The 21,183-nt window shown below is 41.9% G+C and overlaps 2 protein-coding genes across 6 annotated transcripts in view; one reads left to right on the plus strand and one right to left on the minus strand.

Annotated features, from left to right (window-relative positions):
• Nucleotides 1-5,731: 5,731 nt before the first annotated feature.
• On the minus strand, nucleotides 5,732-11,675 carry il20ra (interleukin 20 receptor, alpha). 2 transcript variants are annotated; one of them, XM_041861156.2, is made up of 7 exons: nucleotides 11,462-11,675; nucleotides 10,358-10,490; nucleotides 9,987-10,192; nucleotides 8,395-8,570; nucleotides 8,026-8,170; nucleotides 7,560-7,699; nucleotides 5,732-7,458 (listed from the first exon to the last, which is right to left on the minus strand). In XM_041861156.2, the coding sequence occupies exons 1-7, from the start codon at nucleotides 11,499-11,501 to the stop codon at nucleotides 6,490-6,492; spliced, it is 1,809 nt and encodes a 602-aa protein (XP_041717090.2). In that variant the 5' UTR covers nucleotides 11,502-11,675; the 3' UTR covers nucleotides 5,732-6,489. The 2 variants fall into 2 exon arrangements, with proteins under 2 accessions (XP_041717090.2, XP_041717089.2); XM_041861155.2 differs by lacking the exon at nucleotides 11,462-11,675 and having other exon boundaries at nucleotides 10,358-10,567.
• Nucleotides 11,676-13,409: 1,734 nt separating this feature from the next.
• The window catches only part of med23 (mediator complex subunit 23), a 33,540-nt gene continuing 25,766 nt past the window's right edge, over nucleotides 13,410-21,183 (plus strand). For 2 of the 4 annotated variants that reach the window (XM_041860680.2, XM_041860681.2), the window contains exons 1-14: nucleotides 13,410-13,593; nucleotides 14,583-14,614; nucleotides 14,800-14,887; nucleotides 15,005-15,129; nucleotides 15,216-15,327; nucleotides 15,510-15,608; nucleotides 15,702-15,803; nucleotides 15,922-15,991; nucleotides 16,109-16,221; nucleotides 16,335-16,430; nucleotides 16,972-16,989; nucleotides 19,387-19,587; nucleotides 19,783-19,926; nucleotides 20,402-20,547. In XM_041860680.2, coding sequence (XP_041716614.1) covers nucleotides 13,543-13,593; nucleotides 14,583-14,614; nucleotides 14,800-14,887; nucleotides 15,005-15,129; nucleotides 15,216-15,327; nucleotides 15,510-15,608; nucleotides 15,702-15,803; nucleotides 15,922-15,991; nucleotides 16,109-16,221; nucleotides 16,335-16,430; nucleotides 16,972-16,989; nucleotides 19,387-19,587; nucleotides 19,783-19,926; nucleotides 20,402-20,547 — 1,397 coding nt within the window. In that variant the 5' untranslated portion in view covers nucleotides 13,410-13,542. The remainder of the gene's footprint in view (nucleotides 13,594-14,582; nucleotides 14,615-14,799; nucleotides 14,888-15,004; nucleotides 15,130-15,215; nucleotides 15,328-15,509; nucleotides 15,609-15,701; nucleotides 15,804-15,921; nucleotides 15,992-16,108; nucleotides 16,222-16,334; nucleotides 16,431-16,971; nucleotides 16,990-19,386; nucleotides 19,588-19,782; nucleotides 19,927-20,401; nucleotides 20,548-21,183) is intronic. The other 2 variants (XM_041860682.2, XM_041860683.2) reach the window with 1 other exon arrangement.

Below are 21,183 nucleotides of genomic sequence, written 5' to 3' on the forward strand. Positions count from 1 at the left end.
TCCTCAGCTATGGGTCAAGGCATGGACTATTATTACCAAATAGGTTAGGTTTTACTCCACACAGACGGTCATTTTCCTCATTGAATTACGCCTAGTGTGGGTTAATAGTTAATGATGCGCATTGTCATATTAGTATAATCATATCATAATATTATAATTTAACACTAACGACCCTACAGATGGAAGCTGACTGGATGAGTCCTGTAAAAATACTTCAGTAAAGTGCACATTCTGCACTATAAAGACATCTGTTTTTGATGTTAAATATCAAACACCCATTGATTCTCTGAGGCAGATCTTTGTTGACCTTTATGGTTGCCTTTTGGCAACATAAATCAACCAAATCCTTTTTTATGTGGCTTTTTGGAAGAACAAAAAACAAAAGGGCCCGTCTGTTCACCTTCTTATCGGTAGACTTCTTCAAAGAGGAGATCACGAGAATGTTCACATTCATGTGACAGTCAACTGTTAATTTAAAATATATATATATGGGGGGGGACCATTTCACGCATGCAGGCAGTCACACACAGTCACACACACACCAATAATTACACTGAACAAAAATATAAACGCAACATGTATAGTGCTGGTCCCATGTTTCATGAGCTGAAATAAAAGATCCCAGAAATGTTCCATAAGCACAAAAATATGATTTCTCAAGAATTTTGTACTGAAATTTGTTTACATCCCTGTTAGTGAGCATTTTGTCCTTTAGGTGCCGAGGAGTATTTCTGTCTGTAACAAAGCCCTTTTGTGGGGAAAAACTCATTCTGATTGGCTGGGCCTGGATCCCAAATGGGTGGGCCTATGCCTTACCAGGCCCACCCATGGCTGCTCCCCTGCCCAGTCATGTGAAATCCATAGACTAGAGCCTAATGAATTTATTTAAATTGACTGATTTCCTTATATGAACTGTAACTCAAAATCTTTGAAATTGGTGCATGTTGCGTTTATATTTGTGTTCAGTATAGTTAGGAAAGAAAAAGCAACAAACGACAAATGATGAAGTGCTTTTAACAGTCAGGTTACATTGTAAAGTTAATATTACCTCCATGTGCTAGGAGTATAATCCAAGGCATCTAACCTCACCCTGAATACAGTTAACCGATTTTTATCCCTTCGGTCACAATAGTGAGAAGAAAAAAAAACGTTGATACTTTATAAGCTCTAGAGAAGTTAAAGTTGTACTTATCAACAAATAAGTAACATATTATGTGTTATTAAGGTGTCTAGTATGATTCAGAGAAGTTTCAAATTATTTCTCAAAATGGTCACAAGACCACAAGCATAAATCTCCAATGTGTACTTTTACCCCTTTTTCATGATATCCAATTGGTAGTTACAGTCTTGTTCCATCGCTGCAACTCCCCTATGGACTCGGGAGAGGCGAAGGTCGAGAGCCATGCGTCCTCCGAAACACGACCCAGCGCCACTCGGCAGGCCTTCCAATATGTCATTTTACAGACGAATTTGGCACCAGAAGTCTGTATTCAACAGCTTAAAAAACAAATACATTGTTTAAATTGTTTAAATATTTTATATGTCTACAGGGTCTAGTTTAAATATGTTATTTCATTTTAAATGCATTGAATGCATGATGCTCATGGTATAGCGCTCACATTTGTGACCAACGGGAAAAATACAGTGGCTCTAACTTTTTATATATACACTACATGACAAAAAGTATGTGGACACCTGCTCGTCGAACATCTCATTCCAAAATCATGGTCATTAATATGGAGTTGGTCCCCCCTTTGTTGCTATAACAGCCTCCACTCTTCTGGGAAGGCTTTCCACTGCTGCGGGGACTTGCTTCCATTCAGTCACAAGAGCATCAGTGAGGTCGGACACTGATGTTGGGTGATTAGGCCTGGCGTTTCAATTCATCCCAAAGGTGTTTGATGGTGTTGAGGTCAGTGCTCTGTGCAAGTCAGTCAAGTTCTTCCACACCGATCTCGACAAACCATTTCTGTATGGACCTCGCTTTGTGCACGGGGGCATTGTCATGCTGGAACAGGAAAGGGCCTTCCCCAAACTGTTGCCACAAAGTTAGAAGCACAGGATCGTCTAGAATGTGGAGCGTTAAGATTTCCCTTCACTGGAACTAAGGGGCCTAGCTTGAACCAAGAAAAACAGCCCCAGACCATTATTCCTCCTCCACCAAACTTTACAGTGACACTATGCATTCTGGCAGGTAGCCTTCTCCTGGCATCCGCCAAACCCAGATTCGTCCGTCCGACTACCAGATGGTGAAGCGTGATTCATTCTGCTTGGCCATGGAATTTTCATGAAGCTCCCGATGAACAGTTATTGTGCTGACGTTCAGAGGTAGTTTGGAACTCGGTAGTGAGTGTTGCAACCGAGGACAGGCGATTTTTACGCGCTACGAGCTTCAGCACTCGCCGGTCCCATTTTTTTGTGGCCTACCACTTCCCGGCTGAGCCCTTGTTTCTCCTACATGTTTCCACTTCACAATAACAATACTTACAGTTGACCGGGGCAGCTCTAGCAGCGCAGAAATGTTATGGACTGACTTGCTGGAAAGGTGGCATCCTATGACGGTGCCACGTTGAAAGTCACTGAGCTCTTCAGTAAGGCCATTCTCCTGCCAATGTTTTTTTCCTATGGAGATTGCATGGCTGTGTGCTGGATTTTATACACCTGTCAGCAACGGGTGTGGCTGAAATAGCCGAATCCACTAATTTGAAGGGGTTTCCACATACTTTTGTATGTATAGTGTATTTAATCAGTAGATTGAAGTTGAGTTGAGTTATGAATATACTTGATCAAGATGATCTTACATATGATTTTACCATTACCCATTAGCCTTTACAAATATTTAAATCACTGATTTTGACTGTAAAACGTCATATTTCAGAAGGAATTGGCCATATATAGACCCATAATACTGAATTAGTGTAGATCTGGTTTATATTAGTATTGGGACTCGGTCAAAGGTGTAGACCTGGTTTGTAGGAGTACTGGAGCTGAGGTTCAGCGGTAGACCTGGTTTACAGTTTATGAGAATTCAGGCGTCAGCACATTTAGACCTGGCTTTGTTGACTAATTGAGTTCAAGCACAGGTGCAGACTTTGTAGGTATGTAAATTGGATCTGAAGTACAGGCGTAGACCTGGTTTGTATGAATATTGGGTCTGAAATGCAGAAGTACACTTATTTGTATGACAATTGGGGCTAACATGTAGCAGTAGACCTTTTAAAAATAAAAATAATATTGGGTTAGACTTGCAGGTGTACACCTGGTCTGTAAGAATATTGGGGCTGAAGTACAAGTGTAGACCAGGTTTGTATGAATGTTGAGGATTGGGCACTAGGTTAGACCTGTTTTATATGAGTATGCCCATGGATCTACCTGGTTTATATGAGTAATGGGGTGTAGGGATACACACATACAGGTAATGGGTCTGGATGGACGTCTATTGCCCATTCAAATACTTTCTGGCAACAATTTTGTGGTAGAAAAAAAGTGAATGGGGCTGGGGCACATGTTATATCACTGTACTATGATTTTATCTATGAAATTATTAGCATATACAGTGGGGAGAACAAGTATTTGATACACTGCCGATTTTGCAGGTTTTCCTACTTACAAAGCATGTAGAGGTCTGTAATTTTTATCATAGGTACACTTCAACTGTGAGAGACGGAATCAAAAAAAAAAAAAAATTCTAGAAAATCACATTGTATGATTTTAAGTAATTAATTTGCATTTTATTGCATGACATAAGTATTTGATCACCTACCAACCAGTAAGAATTCCGGCTCTCACAGACCTGTTAGTTTTTCTTTAAGAAGCCCTCCTGTTCTCCACTCATTACCTGTATTAACTGCACCTGTTTGAACTCGTTACCTGTATAAAAGACACCTGTCCACACACTCAATCAAACAGACTCCAACCTCTCCACAATGGCCAAGACCAGAGAGCTGTGTAAGGACATCAGGGATAAAATTGTAGACCTGCACAAGGCTGGGATGGGCTACAGGACAATAGGCAAGCAGCTTGGTGAGAAGGCAACAACTGTTGGCGCAATTATTAGAAAATGGAAGAAGTTCAAGATGACGGTCAATCACTCTCGGTCTGGGGCTCCATGCAAGATCTCACCTCGTGGGGCATCAATGATCATGAGGAAGGTGAGGGATCAGCCCAGAACTACACGGCAGGACCTGGTCAATGACCTGAAGAGAGCTGGGACCACAGTCTCAAAGAAAACCATTAGTAACACACTACGCCGTCATGGATTAAAATCCTGCAGCGCACGCAAGGTCCCCCTGCTCAAGCCAGCGCATGTCCAGGCCCGTCTGAAGTTTGCCATTGACCATCTGGATGATCCAGAGAAGGAATGGGAGAAGGTCATGTGGTCTGATGAGACAAAAATATAGCTTTTTGGTCTAAACTCCACTCGCTGTGTTTGGAGGAAGAAGAAGGATGAGTACAACCCCCAAGAACACCATCCCAACCGTGAAGCATGGAGGTGGAAACATCATTCTTTGGGGATGCTTTTCTGCAAAGGGGACAGGACGACTGCACCGTATTGAGGGGAGGATGGATGGGGCCATGTATCGCGAGATCTTGGCCAACAACCTCCTTCCCTCAGTAAGAGCATTTAAGATGGGTCGTGGCTGGGTCTTCCAGCATGACAACGACCCGAAACACACAGCCAGGGCAACTAAGGAGTGGCTCCGTAAGAAGCATCTCAAGGTCCTGGAGTGGCCTAGCCAGTCTCCAGACCTGAACCCAATAGAAAATCTTTGGAGGGAGCTGAAAGTCCGTATTGCCCAGCGACAGCCCCGAAACCTGAAGGATCTGGAGAAGGTCTGTATGGAGGAGTGGGCCAAAATCCCTGCTGCAGTGTGTGCAAACCTGGTCAAGACCTACAGGAAACGTATGATCTCTGTAATTGCAAACAAAGGTTCTGTACCAAATATTATGTTCTGCTTTTCTGATGTATCAAATACTTATGTCATGCAATAAAATGCAAATTAATTACTTAAAAATCATACAATGTGATTTTCTGGATTTTTCCATCTCTCACAGTTTAAGTGTACCTATGATAAAAATTACAGATATCTACATGCTTTGTAAGTAGGAAAACCTGCAAAATCGGCAGTGTATCAAATACTTGTTCTCCCCACTGTACAGGTCAGAGGTCACAGGACTAAGATATGCAAATAACAGGGTTGGGGTATGCAGTGAATAGCTGGATATAGGTTACTGTTGGTGACTTGGAGAATACAGGCCTGATGAAAGTGGGTAACAGGGCTGAGATAGGCAAGTAACAGGGATGAGGTGCATTGGCAAAGGAACTGGGGTCTATGAGTAACAAATATGGCATTTATGGCTAGGATATGTGTACTTGATTGTATAAATATTAGGGTATTGGCATGTGGGTGTTAGGGTTAGGGCATGGGGGTAACAGGGCTGGGGTGTGTGGGTAAGTAAGGGTGGCAGTAAGGCCAGCAAGTTGCCCCTAGCGGTTAGAGCGTTGGACCTGTAACCGAAAGGTCGCTGGTTCGAATACCCGAGCCGACACAGTGAAAGATCTGTCGACGTGCTCTTGAGCAAGGCACTTAACCCTAATTTGCTCCAGGGGTGCCGTACAACTATGGCTGACCCTGTAAAAACAACAAATTTCATTGCACCTATCTGGTGTATGTGACAATAAATAAATAAAATTAAGAGGTATATAGATATTGGGGCTGAGAAATAGGGCTAATTGTCTATTAATTTTATTATAGGCAGAGCACTGTATGTTCCATTCGGTCACAATTGTGACCAAGAATAAAACATACTTTAAAAAAATAAAAAGAACAAAAGCAATATGGATTACATGTTACGGTTACTAATGGCATAAGATTTGCATAGTGGCATGCCTGGGGAAAATGTGGGAACAAATCGGTTAACAGTGATTGTATGACATCAAAGTGTCAAATATTTGAGGAAAAAACTAATGTATCCTTCATTTGCATAGACCGGTCAGTCCAACGATTTCCCTGAAAAGCTTTGTCTTCATAGTCAGAGGGAAGTACATATTGTACATAATGTACTTTGCAGGTTGAGGACAGTAAGCTTTAGTGTGTTATAAAACAACATGGTTAGAGACCATTACAGCCACACTCCTTCCTGGTTGTTAATCATCATGAGGTAAAGTGACATTGCATGTGCCTTCATATAAACTTTGTATGAAGTTGTACACAAAAAAAGCTATCTGGCAATACATCAATCGTAATAAGTTAGTAGAAAAGTATGGATAAAAAGGTATCAAGTAAACAAAACCTTTCTCAAAAATATGTTAGTTACAATCACAGTGCTAAAGCAGTTACAAAGCGATTCGTATTAGTTAAAAATATTTCCTTCATATGAACTGGCAACTTTTCCACATACGGTAAACATAAACAAATTGCCATTATGAATAGCAATACCACTCTGTAATAGTGTGTCCCCCAAATCCCAGTGTAATTGTCCAATAGGTTACTCTTCCATGTTGACCACTAGCCTCCAGTTGTTCTGTAGTTTAGTCAGATCACTCTCACCCTCACTCTCCTCTGATTGCCTCACTACCACAGAGGGTAAGATCTCCACCTGCTCTAACTCCCTGTTCGTCTCTCCCTCCACCTCCACCTCTGGAATATGTTCGGAGAGCAGAGGGATCTGGAGGATACCTGTTGTAGGGCTCCAGTCAACACAGTTACCACCAGATCCATCCTCTTCCTCAGACTCCTGTGGAAACAGTGCATGCCTCTGGGTTCTATACAGGTTGACCTGGGCTAGCCGCAGGGGCTGAGTATCACTCCTGTTAGACTGTGTCTGGAACTCTGTTGTCACCACCTGCTGCTCCAGTGCTGCCCTCACAAAGCTGTAGTCTGAGGGGTAACTTTGGGGCTCCTCAGCCTTGTCTTCCCAAAGGTCCACCTCAGGGGTCTCTCTGACCGAGAAGTGCTGCGGTGCGTAGGGACCCACCCGATCAGGCTCTTTGTAACTCGTGCTCTCCGCCCCCATCTTTATACCAGACAGCAGTGGAATTCTAAACAGCCCTGTCGCCACAGGCCCCTGTGAACATGGTGCAGATCTCTGTGCTATGTACAGGTTGACCTGGCTGAGACGCAGCGGCAGGGTTTCCTCACTGTCAGATGCCTCACTTTTCCTCACTTCCGGAATCTTTGGGGCCGCTCCAACGAAGCCGTAGTCTAGGGGCTCTGGTTGGGCCTCCCTGAACTCATCTTCCCATGATCCCTCCTGAGAATCCTCTATGCCAGGGGCTTGCTGGGCAGCGTAGGGTAGTATGGGCTCCCCCTCTGACTGGTGGATGAGGGCAGGGATAGTGTTGGGCTTTATGGGCATCATCTCCATGGGCTTGGCCATGTTAACCAGTACCACATTCACTGTCACAGCCTGCTCAGGACAGAAGGTCTGCGGTGGGTTCTGAATGTCCGATATTTCCTGAAACAGGAAAAAGGTGGACATGCATCTTAGTAAACTACACTTCATAGCCATTGTTGAAGGCTTCTATTAGTCACATATAAGTCACATATAATTATTACCAGGAAAGGGGGCCTTTTCTGTTTATTACCACAGACAAAGTGGTAGACAAGGCATCCGACCAGCATCAGCATGAAGAGGCAGATGACTGATGGGACAACTGCTCCCATCAACATCAGTAGCAGCTGGCCATAAAAGGGATCTGTAGAGATAAAATAAGGCAGATCTATACAGTACACAGCCGTTATAGGAAAGGGAAAGCTCATAGGATACAGCTGAGAAGACAAACACACACTCACTAGCACACACACACCCCTTGAAACTTCTAAATAATTCCTACTCTAGCAGGAAGAGAAACTACACCCTGGGAAAACACCTAAAGTTGTCTTCTTGATTTTTTTGCTGTGCTGTACCAAAACTTGTTGAGTAGATGTATCCTTACAGACAGACATACAGTAAATGCATGTAATAGAAAAGAACACTGCATGCTAGGTCATTGGAGCAAGATTAAATCAAGTATTATCTTACCTTTTGGGGTTGTTATGCACTGCCATTCAGATGCATGACAAGCTAAAAGAAGTGATAGGAACTGGGCCTTAGCAGAGAAACAATATTGGGTTTCATAGGCAAGCAGCCTATATTCAAAGGATCTGTTTTCCACGGTGAAGTGTTGCTGAAAGACAAAATGTATACAGAAAGTTAAAATACACAATATAGAACTAACACTCATAATTAATCTGCATTATAACATAATTACCCTTATACCCAAAATATATAATTGCTGATTATAATCTATTAATGCAGCAATTTGCACTGATTAAAGTCCCTGCAGACAGTCCAACATATTATGTCATTTATTTATTTACACAGAGTTACAGTAACCTAAGTAACACCAACCGTTTTGTTGCTTCTGTTGTCGTACACAGACAGGTTGTATGTCATCTGAGGGTAGAATTTCAACAAGGAGTAATATTTTGTAATGTTCCCAGTCTTCCATCTCATTGGACCCTTCAGCTTAACGGTAACACTATTCTCCTTCACCACAAGTTTTACAAGTGGAGGTCCAAAGGTTGCTGTTGGAGAAAAGTATAACAATCTTATCATATGTGGCCTGACACATTCTCTGATTGAGTGTTTCACTTTGGCTCCTCTTTCAAAGATAAAGAAAATGGCATACACATCACTGACAAACTGAAATGGTCCACCCACACAGACAGTGTGGTGAAGAAGGCGCAACAGAGCCTCTTCAGCCTCTGCACATGTATCGCTGCAGAATGCTGTGGTAGCCATGCTGGTTAAGTGTGCTTTGAATTCTAAATAAATCACAGACAGTGTCACCAGCAAAGCACCCACACACCATAACACCTCCTCCTCCATGCTTTACGGTGGTAACTACACATGCGGAGATCATCCGTTCACCCACACCGCGTCTCACAAAGACACAGCGGTTGGAACCAAAAATCTCAAATTTGGACTCCAGACCAAAGGACAAATTTCCACCGGTCTAATGTCCATTGCTCGTGTTTCTTGGCCCAAGCAAGTCTCTTCTTATTATTGGTGTCCTTTAGTAGTGGTTTATTTGCAGCAATTCGACCACGAAGGTCTGATTCACACAGTCCCCTCTGAACAGTTGATGTTGAGATGTGTCTGTTACTTGAACTTGGTGAAGCATTTATTTGGGCTGCAATTTCTGAGGCTGGTAACTCTAATGAACTTATCCTCTGCAGCTGAGGTAACTCTGGGTCTTCCATTCCTGTGGCGGTCCTCATGAGAGCCACTTTCATCATAGCGCTTGATGGTTTTTGCGACTGCACTTGAAGAAACTTTCAAAGTTCTTGAAATGTTCAGTATTGACTGACCTTCATGTCTTAAAGTAATGATGGACTGTCGTTTCTCTTTGGTTATTTGAGCTGTTCTTGCCATAATATGGACTTGGGCTATCTTCTGTATACCCCCCAGCTGATTGGCTCTAATGCATTAAGAAGGAAATAAATTCCACAAATTAACTTTTAAGAAGGCACACCTGTTAATTTAAATGCATTCAAGGTGACTAACTCATGAAGCTGGTTGAGAGAATGCCAAGAATGTGCAAAGCTGTCATCAAGGCAAAGGGTGGCTATATGAAGAATCTCAAATATAAAATATATTTTGATTTGTCTAACACTTTTTTGGTTACTACATGATTCCATATGTGTTATTTCATAGTTTTGATGTCTTCACTATTATTCTTCAATGTAAAAAAAAATTAAAAATAAAGAAAACCCCTTGAATGAGTAGGTGTGTCCAAACTTTTGACTGGTACTGTATATAATCTTAATTCCATTCCTTACTTAGATTTGTGTGTATTGGGTATATGTTGTGAAATTGTTAGATATTACTTGTTAGATATTACTATACTGTCGGAGCTAGAAGCACAAGCATTTTGCTAGACCCGCAATAACATCTGCTAAACACGTGTATGTGACGAATAAAATTTGATCCCAACTTACTGTCAGTTTTGGGTTCAAACCTCTTTTCTGTGAGTGTCCATTTGGAGGATCTGATTTTGCCCACAGCCTTGACTCTGGCAAAGTAGCCTTCATCCAGGTCAGTTGTCTCATTGGATAGATCACACCAGGTCTGAAGGATGTCTCTGCACTGCTTCTTCACCCTCCAGCGCACCTGTCTCGCTCCACCATCCACCCGGTCACCATAGCTAGGAGACAACAAACAAACACATAATGAGATGTGTCCTTAAATCCATAGATCATGGACATTTATTTACAAGTAGTTAATGGAAAGCTCAGTCTCTCGTGACAAAACCGAGTAGCTGATTTGGTTCTGGGTGCCGAGATCATGATAAAGTCTAAAGTGTCCTCACATTGCATACTCCACTGTGTAGTGTGTGTCATTTGGTGTGTCTTTCCCAGGATGCCATTTTACAATGTTCCTCAGGTTCATGGAGTTGAAGTGAACTCCTTCGGGACGCGCTACAGAGGACCCGTGTGAGACCACTAAGAAAGGAGAAAGAGCACAAAGCAGATGATCAAATGCCAAGGGCATTTCAAAACGTCAACTGGAGCGTCACTCATTAAACAGTAAACAGTTCTAAAATAATACAATACAACAATATTATAGAGAAATGAAGAGAGAGAATTAGACCCTTCTTCTTCATCTTCTTTCTGTCTTAAAAGTTATAGTTGGAGACTGAAAATAAACATGATATAGAACAGGATGTTGTTGTGATGACATTTGAGAGATAAAAGATTTCATAAACCCTCAAAAATACACCCTTCTTTCCCCCTGACTGCACGAGACAACACCTTGGTTTCCTGTGTGTTTCAGAACACCACACGATCACGTCATTCAAGGACACCTCATGATTAGATAAAAAGAAAATGAACCCTATTCACTGCATCATAAATGTCATTGAGCGCTGTTTGTTTTTCTGTATGCATGCCAACAACCTTTTGAAATTGTTGTAATCAATGTCTTGAGTATCAACTTATTATGAAATGTAACACTTTTCTTGTTCTCAATTTCAACTCATTATCTACATATGCTGGGTAGGCTGATGGAAAATACAGTTAGAGTGAGGTTCCACATCAAGCACAAGTAAAGTGAGTGAAAACAAAAGTAAACCAAAATAAATGACACCCACATAATGTTGAGGGTGTTTGGGTGAGTTCCAAAATGACAAAAACGTATTACATTGGTTAAACATACTTAAAATGACTTTTTAAGGGAGAAGGGGGAAACAACTTGAACAATGACAGCTGAACTATTCCTGTAGCTTGACAGTAGCAAATAATACATTGTAGTTGCAAAATATTGAGTATACTGTCTATAGGGCATAAAACCAAGCCAATGGTGCAAAAATTGTTCTCAAAATCATTTCCAGGTGATATGTGATAAATTGGACTGCACAACAGTAGTAAACATTTTCTTAAATTGATTATGAGCTGCCAATGAAAATGAAGCCTACCTGCGGTCCATAGAGAAATAATGTAGAGATATTTGACCATTCTTTCCCGTAGAATTGTTGGTAAATAGTTTATAACATTGTCATAACAAAAGTTTTGACACCTTTAAAAGGAGAATTGAGTTTCATGGACATTTCAACCGATAGGCTATAGTAAATTATTCAGTTCGAGTATCCCGTACAGTGTCTTCCACATGGCTTCCATGTTGTTCACGCAGAGTGGTATTCTTTTCTGTTTTACCTTACCTTGGCCAGGTCGCCTAGTCAAGTGAAATGGGCGGAGTTATTTACTGTAAGAAATTAGGAGTTCGGCAAACTAGCACCTGTGCGCATAACGAAATAAACTAGGCCTATACGTTATAAAGTGTTTTTCACCAAAAATATGTCTAGACCAGTTTAAATTATGTAAACGTACTTATGCACAATCATAATGTAAAACATCAACGCCATCAAGAACCTCAAGTGTAGAGTTGCCATTTATGCCACAAGGTGGTGATCTATGACAATTAAATAAACTATTCACACCAGTCAAACAAGTCTTCAAACAGGGAAATATTTGCAATGTGGCAATCACTGCACTGCCATCTCAAGAATGTTGTGGGCCTGTCTATGGTGACCCAAAACAAACAAATATGTACAAGTCATTACAAAAGTTGACACAAATCTGACAGATGTTCCCTACCAGAAAAGTGTTTTTCATATTCATCCTTTAAATGTTAAAACATTTAATCATATCAAATCACAGAAGTTATAATCCCATAACCTGGATTTAAAAATATATGTTGAAAATAAATATATTTTTGGCTACAGAAAACTATTCCTGTAGCTTGACACTAGCAAATAATACATTGTAGTTGCAAAATATTGAGTTTACTGTCTATAGGGCATAAAACCAAGCCAATGGTGCAAAAAGTGTTCTCAAAATCATTTCCAGGTGATATGTGATAAATTGGACTGCACAACAGTAGTAAACATTTTCTTAAATTGATTATGAGCTGCCAATGAAAATGAAGCCTACCTGCGGTCCATAGAGAAATAATGTAGAGATATTTGACCATTCTTTCCCGTAGAATTGTTGGTAAATAGTTTATAACATTGTCATAACAAAAGTTTTGACACCTTTAAAAGGATAATTGAGTTTCATGGACATTTCAACCGATAGGCTATAGTAAATTATTCAGTTCGAGTATCCCGTACAGTGTCTTCCACATCGCTTCCATGTTGTTCACGCAGAGTGGTATTCTTTTCTGCTTTACCTTACCTTGGCCAGGTCGCCTAGTCAAGTGAAATGGGCGGAGTTATTTACTGTAAGAAATTAGGAGTTCGGCAAACTAGCACCTGTGCGCATAACGAAATAAACTAGGCCTTTACGTTATAACGTGTTTTTCACCAAAAATATATTTATTTTCAACATGTATTTTTAAATCCAGGTTATGGGATTATAACTTCTGTGATTTGATATGATTAAATGTTTTAACATTTAAAGGATGGATATGAAAAACACTTTTCTGGTAGGGAACATCTGTCAGATTTGTGTCAACTTTTGTAATGACTTGTACATATTTGTTTGTTTTGGGTCACCATAGACAGGCCCACAACATTCTTGAGATGGCAGTGCAGTGATTGCCACATTGCAAATATTACCCTGTTTGAAGACTTGTTTGACTGGTGTGAATAGTTTATTTAATTGTCATAGATCACCACCTTGTGGCATAAATGGGAACTCTACACTTGAGGTTCTTGATGGCGTTGATGTTTTACATTATGATTGTGCATAAGTACGTTTACATAATGTTAACTGGTCTAGACATATTAAATGTAGCAGTCTGATTAATATTTTCATTTTAGATATGCCACAGACCATTGAAACGTAGATCGTATTGTTTTATTAAATGGCACCATAGACGTGGAACAATGTATTATTTTGACTGTGCCATATCGGTTTGTTTTTAAGGCTGCACGAACTTCCGGTTAACAAACGTTAGCCTGATAGCTGTAGAATCCATCCTTACTCATTGAATGGAGCTAAGTGCCTATGCGATTTCTGACATGAATTGGTAAATTGAAGTGTACATCGTTGAAGCATGGCGATTTCAATGGAAACCCAGCTCCAGAGTATATTCGAGGATGTAGTGGTATGTGCATTCTGTATCAGATAGCTAACTTTAGATAACCAGCTAACGTTAGCCGCTTACCTTTTGTTAGCAGCTAACGTTACTAGCTGAGCTAGCTAGCTTTTTTGCAAATTCACTTATGGCCCGATACTTTTTGGTTAGCCACATTTTACAACAATCTCACCATGCATTCTACTTAGTTAATATTTGCTGCCTCATATTGATCAAATTAATGATGCATAGGAATGCCCAAACCCGCTAGCTAACTTTCTACTAAATGAGCCATATGGGCTCCCGAGTGGCGCAGCGGTCTAAGGCACTGCATCTCAGCGTTTGAGGCGTCACTACAGACCCCCTGGTACGATTCCAGGCTGTATCACAACAGGCGGTGAAGTGGAGTCCCAAAGGGCGGCGCACAATTGGCCCAGCGTCGTCCGGGTTTGGCCGGTGTAGGCCGTGATTGTAAATAAGAATTTGTTCTTAACTGACTTGCCTAGTTAAATAAAGGTAAAATAAAAAAAAATGTCATGGCTAACGTTAGCCTGTGACAGCAGGGGTGTAATCATTATGCCGATTCTGTTGCAAAACGTTTTGCAACAGAATCCGTTTACTCGAAAACGCAAACGAGTCTATCGGACAAATTCAGGTAGGTCCCTCCCCGTTTTGTTCCGTTTACTCTGTTTGCTTCCGTTTGGTTCTTAAACGGCAAACGGTTTCCGTAATGAATGCACCCTTAGATCGTGCACGTTTTACATAAAAAAACAAACAAACATTTTTAGTCATTTAGCAGACGCTCTTATCCAGAGCGACTTACAGTTAGTGAGTGCATACCTGTTCATACTGGCCCCCCGTGGGAATCGAACCCACAACCCATGCTCTACCAACTGAGATACACGGGGTCCGGCGTTAACCCTAAGTGTGCTAGCTAGGTAATTTTTGTCGAGTGTAACATATTCTAAGCATTACTCCATTGATGGTCTATTCACTGAAAACTTCATTTTCTTTTTCAGAAAACAGAAGTTATTGAGGAAGCCTTTGCAGGGTAAGACTGCTCAAGCAGACTTGTTTTGTGAAGACATAGCTAGGCCAGATGTGCACTGTCTGCATCCCATTTAAATATGAAGTGCAGTATAAAAAAACCTATTCTGTGTCATACAATTTGTTATAGTACTTGTGGAGTAGTTATATTTTTAGTTGTATTTAATGCCTTCTCATCTTTCTTCTCAGCATGTTTATGGACACACCTGAGGATGAGAGAACAAAACTTATCAGTTGTCTAGGTGCCTTTCGTCAGTATTGGAGCACTCTTCCTCCGGTGAGAGAGATGCCCAAGATTTGACACATGCAGCATCTAACATCATTCAAACCCTATACACTGCACTTGTTTCTGTAATACCTCAGCAGTAACGAGACAGTTTGCTGCTTTCTTCAGGATTCCCATGACCAGTGTGTGCAGTGGATTGTCCGGTTCATTCATGGCCAGCACAGCCCCAAACGGATCTCTTTTCTCTATGATTGCCTCGCCATGGCAGTGGAAACCAGCCTGTTACCTCCCAGGTAAGGATGTGTTTTCCTCTGTGAGAAAATGACTAGTGTTGTGGATTGTGCTGCAGACAGAATAATGAATTGTCCTGTTTTCTCAGGATGGTGTGTCAGGCTCTCATAAGCTCAGATAACCTGGAGTGGGAGCGGACACAGTTATGGGCCTTGACTTTTCGACTCATACGGAAAATCATCGGTGGTGTGGATTACAAGGTAAGAAACAATGTGCTTGATCTCAATCAACGTGACTAGAGATCGTAGGATAGCATTCAGCATAGAGAAATGGAAGTCGTATACAACAGTGTAAATAGTTTTATTACATACTGTATGTATTATAGGATATTATCTACTATTGTAATAACATGAATGATGTGCTTCATTGTGTTACATCACAGGGAGTTAGAGATCTACTGAAGGCTCTGCTGGACAAGATTCAGACCATTCCCAACACCGTTAGCTCAGCAGTGGTCCAGCAGCTGCTAGCTGCCCGAGAGGTACGCCGCCTTTCCAGCCATAGGCTTTTTCACAAGAGTTTGGGGATTTCAGGTTGAATTAACCTGCTGAGATGTTTGTATATCACCTCACAGGTGGTGGAGTACATCCTCGACAGGAACGCGTGCCTCCTGCCTGCCTACTTTGCCATTACAGAGATCAGAAAACTCTATCCCGAGGGGACGTTGTCACACTGGGTATGTTTTTAACCAGGCTATATTCATGTCATTTGTGTGGATGATGAATTGATTTGAACTGAGATAAATAGCATCTGAACTGGTCAGTCTTTCACCCTATCCTTCTCTTGTATTCTAGCTTCTGGGCAGTCTCATGTCAGATTTTGTTGACAGCTTTCGGCCCACTGCAAGAATTAACTCCATCTGTGGTAAGGCCACTATTTGCACGTAACCTGCTTGGTATTGAGCAGTTGTGAGATAAATATATTTATTTGGGAGTATTGTTCAGAGGACTTTAAATGACTTATCATATGTTTGATCTGTAGGGAGATGCAGCCTCCTTCCAGTGGTCAACAACTCTGGAGCTATCTGCAACTCCTGGAAGCTGGACCCCACCACGTTACGCTTCCCTCTCAGGGGCATGCTGCCCTTCGACAAGGTACTACTCCTAAACCTATCATACTTATCACCACCATAGAAATCCTTTACCCGGACAGTGTAACGCCTGTTTGTCAAAGCTTTTGTCAAAGGATGTTGGTGTTTCTCCCCCAGGACCTGTTTGAACCACAGACAGGGCTGCTGCGATATGTGCTGGAGCAGCCCTACTCTCGAGACATGGTCTGCAACATGTTAGGGCTCAACAAGCAGGTACTTCTCCTCTCCTGCCCTGCCCTGTCAGCTCTCCCCTTCCTCCTCCCTTGCTCTTGATAACACAGGTACGGTACACAAGCCCAGGATGCTCCAGATGACCAGCCTATCACGTGAGCTGTCTTGTACTGTATTTAGTGCATCTGATTACCTGTAGAATCCAGATGAAGGCAAACAACAATGGTTTGCATTGCTTTGTTTCTATAAGGCCAGCCTCCAATCTACTCCCTGCCACTTCAGTGCGCTATGTTTACCCCCAGCCCTGCTTGGCAGCTCAAATCAACTGTGTTTCAAGTTCTGTCTGACTCTGCCCCGTTGGCCCAGGGACAAGCAACAACAACAACCAGTATTGGTGTAAGGGAATACACCAGTTAATATGCCCCGTCACGTTCAATTGATGTGTCTCTTAGGAGTACTCAGGCTTTACTGACTGACAGGGGAACTTGGAGCTGGCCTCCTAGTCACTGTTTTGTTTTTTCCTTTTTTCTTTCTTTCTTTTTGTTCTGTCCTGTCTTGCCCTGCCCATCCTCCAATGCTCTAGACCTTGAACATTGCTCAGGTATGTTCACAATCTTCCTGTTGTATTGTGACTAACCAGATACTGGACGCAGCTTCCTAGTCACACTGATCACGTCTAGACCACCAAAGAAAACGAGAAATAAAGCAAAACATAGGGCTTGAAATTACCTTAGATAAAGACCGATGTCCAAGAGCGTGTGAAAGAGCTGATATGACAATGCATCACATTGACATGATGTGCAAGGGTCTGCAGTTCAGCTCCCCTTGTTGGCCACGTAGTGTGGTCCATAGATGTCTCATCTCATTGGAGTTTTAATGCTGTGGCTGTTGCTGTCTGTCGAGACATCTCTCAAAGCTGTTTTTTAAGAACATAGATGTGTTGTGTTCAGTCTTGGGTTTCAGAATTTCATCTTGCGTCCCAAGAGCCTGTACACAAATCCAAAAACACAGCAACTTGACAATTATTTTACCTCTCTGTCTTTCATAGATTATTCTACTTGAATTTCAAATCAAATAAATGTGCAATGTCACCTGTATACATAGCTAGACACAATTGAAACACTATTTCAACTGCCTGTACACTGTGGCAAATCTAGTTAAGTGATTTACTTAGATTCTAATTTAATGGTGGCTAACTCCACTGCCCATTTAGTCTCCCTGCATTAGATAGACTATGAATTCATATTGTTGAAATCATTTTGCAATTCTAAGAATGTGCGGAACAGCATTGTAAAAGCTCTTGTGAGATCTCAAGGAAAAATGCTTGTATACAAAGTAGTGAAATGTGAACCAATTGTATCAATTGCCACGTGCAAATTTGATATTATTAGGATCTACTTTGGTGTGTTATATTATTGAATACACTAATTCCTTCCCCATTCCAATGTCCTTGAATTTAATAGCCTACATATATTATTTTTGAATGAAACAAAAGCATGTTATAAATCATTATATATTTACAATTTCAAACATGCTGCAACATTACCAAATCAGCAAAGAGGATTGGACATTTTGTGTTTGAAACTAGAGGTGTACGTACCTTAGAATGACACGTTAATTTCAAGCCCTGATCTGCTGCATGCCGTAATGTAGTATAGTCCTGTCTTTCAACTGTGGTTCAGGTGTATCTTGACGTTTGCACTGCAAGAGTTTTCCATTTGAATGTTGACACTGGATTGTTTCTATCATTTTGTTGCAAGGTAGTAGATTTAAATGCATTCCGGGAATGTCCGGAATTGGCCATGTCTTTGTTCACATAGGAGCATGATCAAATATGTCTTTTGCCATTGAGGTTACATTATTGGATTTTGACACATCCACCACAACAGTGATGATTTGGTTCAAAAGCTACTATGAATCATGTGCTGACTGACAAATTACTTTGGGTCTGCCAAAAGTCATGGTGAAAGCAATCTTCTGATTGAATTGTTTTCCTAATGCAATGTCCTGAGCCTTACTAAAAGTAGCCTTATTACATTTCAAAATAATGATTACTTGGACCTATCTTTGGTCCTGGCTCTCTATCAGAAAAATTCCTAAAAAGACAGCAAAAAGGCCCCAAAAACCTACTGTATATATAATTCCATCGAAGATTGCTTTAACTCTTTAGATTCCATAAACCAAGGCCATTGGTTGGACACTATCATCAGACCAGCCTTAATCCAGTAAAGAAACCCCCATCTCAGAAGAGCATGTGTTGTACCACTGTATCCCCCCCCCAGCCGTTGGAGATGATGCTACCCTCTGCTCACAGTGTGGTGTTGAGATGAATGGCAGTGTGTTCTATACCTGCATGCCACTTTCAGGGGGCAGCTGCAGTATATCCGAGAGAGAAAATACCTTTGTGGTGTCAGAACAAACAGACTGGGTATATCTAAGCTTGTTCTCAGTCTATCAGCTTTGTTTTTCAGTGAACCTTTTGACCACAAGCCATTATTTATTCAGCGTAAGACTGATTGTAAATGTGCAGAGCACCACCTGTTGAGCAAATATTGGCTTAACAGCTAAATTACATTTGATAGATTACTGAAATGACTTGATCAATTATTTGAAAGCAAAAGTGACCAATGTGGTGATATAGTGCAGCTACTCTGGGATCTGGGCTTTCTTTGGCAGTGGTGTAGTCTTCATGTCATGCTCTGTTTTGTGTGTGTGTGTTTGAGTGAGTGTGTACCATCTGTGTGCCAGGGACAAGCTCTGTTTGTACCCAACATTTATGAGACTCCCGTTTGTGCGAAGTGGCTTGACTGATGTTGCTGTGAAACCGTGTTTGGGGTGGAGTAAGAGGGAATGGAACTAAAATCCCACTGTATGCTGATTTCACTTGTTTTGGTGAAGTATGGGCCAGTGCTGAATTCCCTGTATGAGGTACATTTCCTGTGTTTTACATCCCTCTCTGACCTCTGACACCCGTCTCTCTGGGCTCTCCCCCTCACAGCACAAGCAGCGCTGCCCGGTGCTCGAGGACCAGCTGGTGGACCTGGTGGTGTACGCCATGGAGCGCTCGGAGACCGAGGAGCAGTTTGACGATGGCGGCACCAGCCAGCTCCTGTGGCAGCACCTCTCCAGCCAGCTCATTTTCTTTGTGCTCTTCCAGTTCGCCAGCTTCCCACACATGGTGCTCTCTCTTCACCAGAAGGTGGGATGGTGTTGATTGAAACACAGACAGACACTTTTATAGAAGTGGACACAGTCATTTGTCCTAATATCGTTAATGCTCTATTCTTGTTCTTGCTTCATTTTTACCATTAGCGGATGAAATTAGTGTGTGAGACAGAGAGACTGTTATACAGACGATGTCTAAAATGTGTGTCTTGTGTGTGTTGCTCCTCAGCTGGCTGGTCGAGGCCTGATCAAAGGCAGAGACCACCTCATGTGGGTCCTCCTCCAGTTCATATCTGGCAGCATCCAGAAGAACGCCCTGGCTGACTTTCTCCCTGTCATGAAGCTGTTCGATCTGCTCTACCCAGAGAAAGAGGTAGCCACAGTGTGTGTACGTCTGTTGTTTCAGCTCCTCCGTCTGTCGGAGCAACGCTGCAGGAGCCAGTGGGCTCCACTCTGAGCTGCATCTGGAGCTGCTGTCTCCAAGGGGACGCAATTAAGGCATCTGCAGCCCCATCTCCATCTCCCCCAATTGACTTCCAGCCAAATCTACCATTAGCATGCAATACTGGATGTGTTTACAAATGCTGCACTAACACACAATCATGGCTGACTCGTCCATCTTAGCCCAGAGCTAAGTGCATATTTATTAGCTTTCTGACCAATGATGAAACAGCCAATTGTGAATGAATGAGTGAAATGTTTAGTGACATAATACATTATACTAGTCAGGTGATGAAACCATTTACTTGGTGTCTACTTCATTTAGAAGATATTGATATGAATTGATGATTTATTTAAGGTTTTATTGGGATGACTAGAGACATTGTGATGTGTGTGTTTCTCTACAGTGCATCCCGGTGCCGGACATCAGCAAGCCCCAGTCGACCCACGCCTTCGCCATGACATGCATCTGGATCCACCTGAACCGCAAGGCTCAGAACGACAACTCCAAGCTGCAGATCCCCATCCCCCACTCCCTCAAGCTGCATCATGAGTAAGAGACTGTCTCCTCTATCAATCAATCAATCAAATGTATTTTAAAAAGCCCATTTTACACTAGCAGTTGTCACAAAGTGTTTATACAGATACCCAGCCTAAAACCTCAAAGAGCAAGCAATGCAGATGCAAAAGCACAGTGGCTAGGAAAAACTCCCTAGGAAGGCAGGAACCTAGGAAGAAACCTAGAGAGGAACCAGGCTCTGAGGGGTGGCCAGTCCTCTTCTGGCTGTGCCGGGTGGAGATTATAAGAGTACATGGCCATTAAGGTCAGATTGTTCTTAAAGACGTTCAAACGTTCATAGATGACCAGCTGGGTAAAATAATAACCACAGTGGTTATAGCGAGTGCATCAGTTCAACACCTCAGGAGTAAATGTCAGTTGGCCTCTCATAGCCGAGCATTCAGAGGTCCTGACAGCTGGTCCCGCAGAGAGAGAATGTCAAAACAGCAGCTCTACCTTTAGAGACCAATAGGTACTTAACACCAGCTCTTGTATGTCATGTTGTCTACTAGAAAGCTCATAAGGAATCACTTAGGCAGCCAGTCTAAAAGTGTTAGTAGTCAGTGGTCACCAACTTGCAGTATACCGTGCATTTGGAAAGTATTCAGACCCCTTGACCTTTGTAACATT

Source organism: Coregonus clupeaformis, chromosome 33 (genome assembly GCF_020615455.1).
Source record: "Coregonus clupeaformis isolate EN_2021a chromosome 33, ASM2061545v1, whole genome shotgun sequence".
Lineage (NCBI taxonomy): Eukaryota > Metazoa > Chordata > Actinopteri > Salmoniformes > Salmonidae > Coregonus > Coregonus clupeaformis.

Excerpts from the sequence above, each read along its gene's own strand:
- il20ra (XM_041861155.2), bottom strand. The coding sequence starts at position 10,539 with ATGCCCTTGGCATTTGATCATCTGCTTTGTGCTCTTTCTCCTTTCTTA. Across the intron at positions 8,571-9,986 it reads GTTTGAACCCAAAACTGACA|CAACCTTTGGACCTCCACTT; the intron begins GTAAGTTGGGAT and ends TTTCTCCAACAG. Across the intron at positions 7,700-8,025 it reads GTGCATAACAACCCCAAAAG|ATCCCTTTTATGGCCAGCTG; the intron begins GTAAGATAATAC and ends TTATCTCTACAG.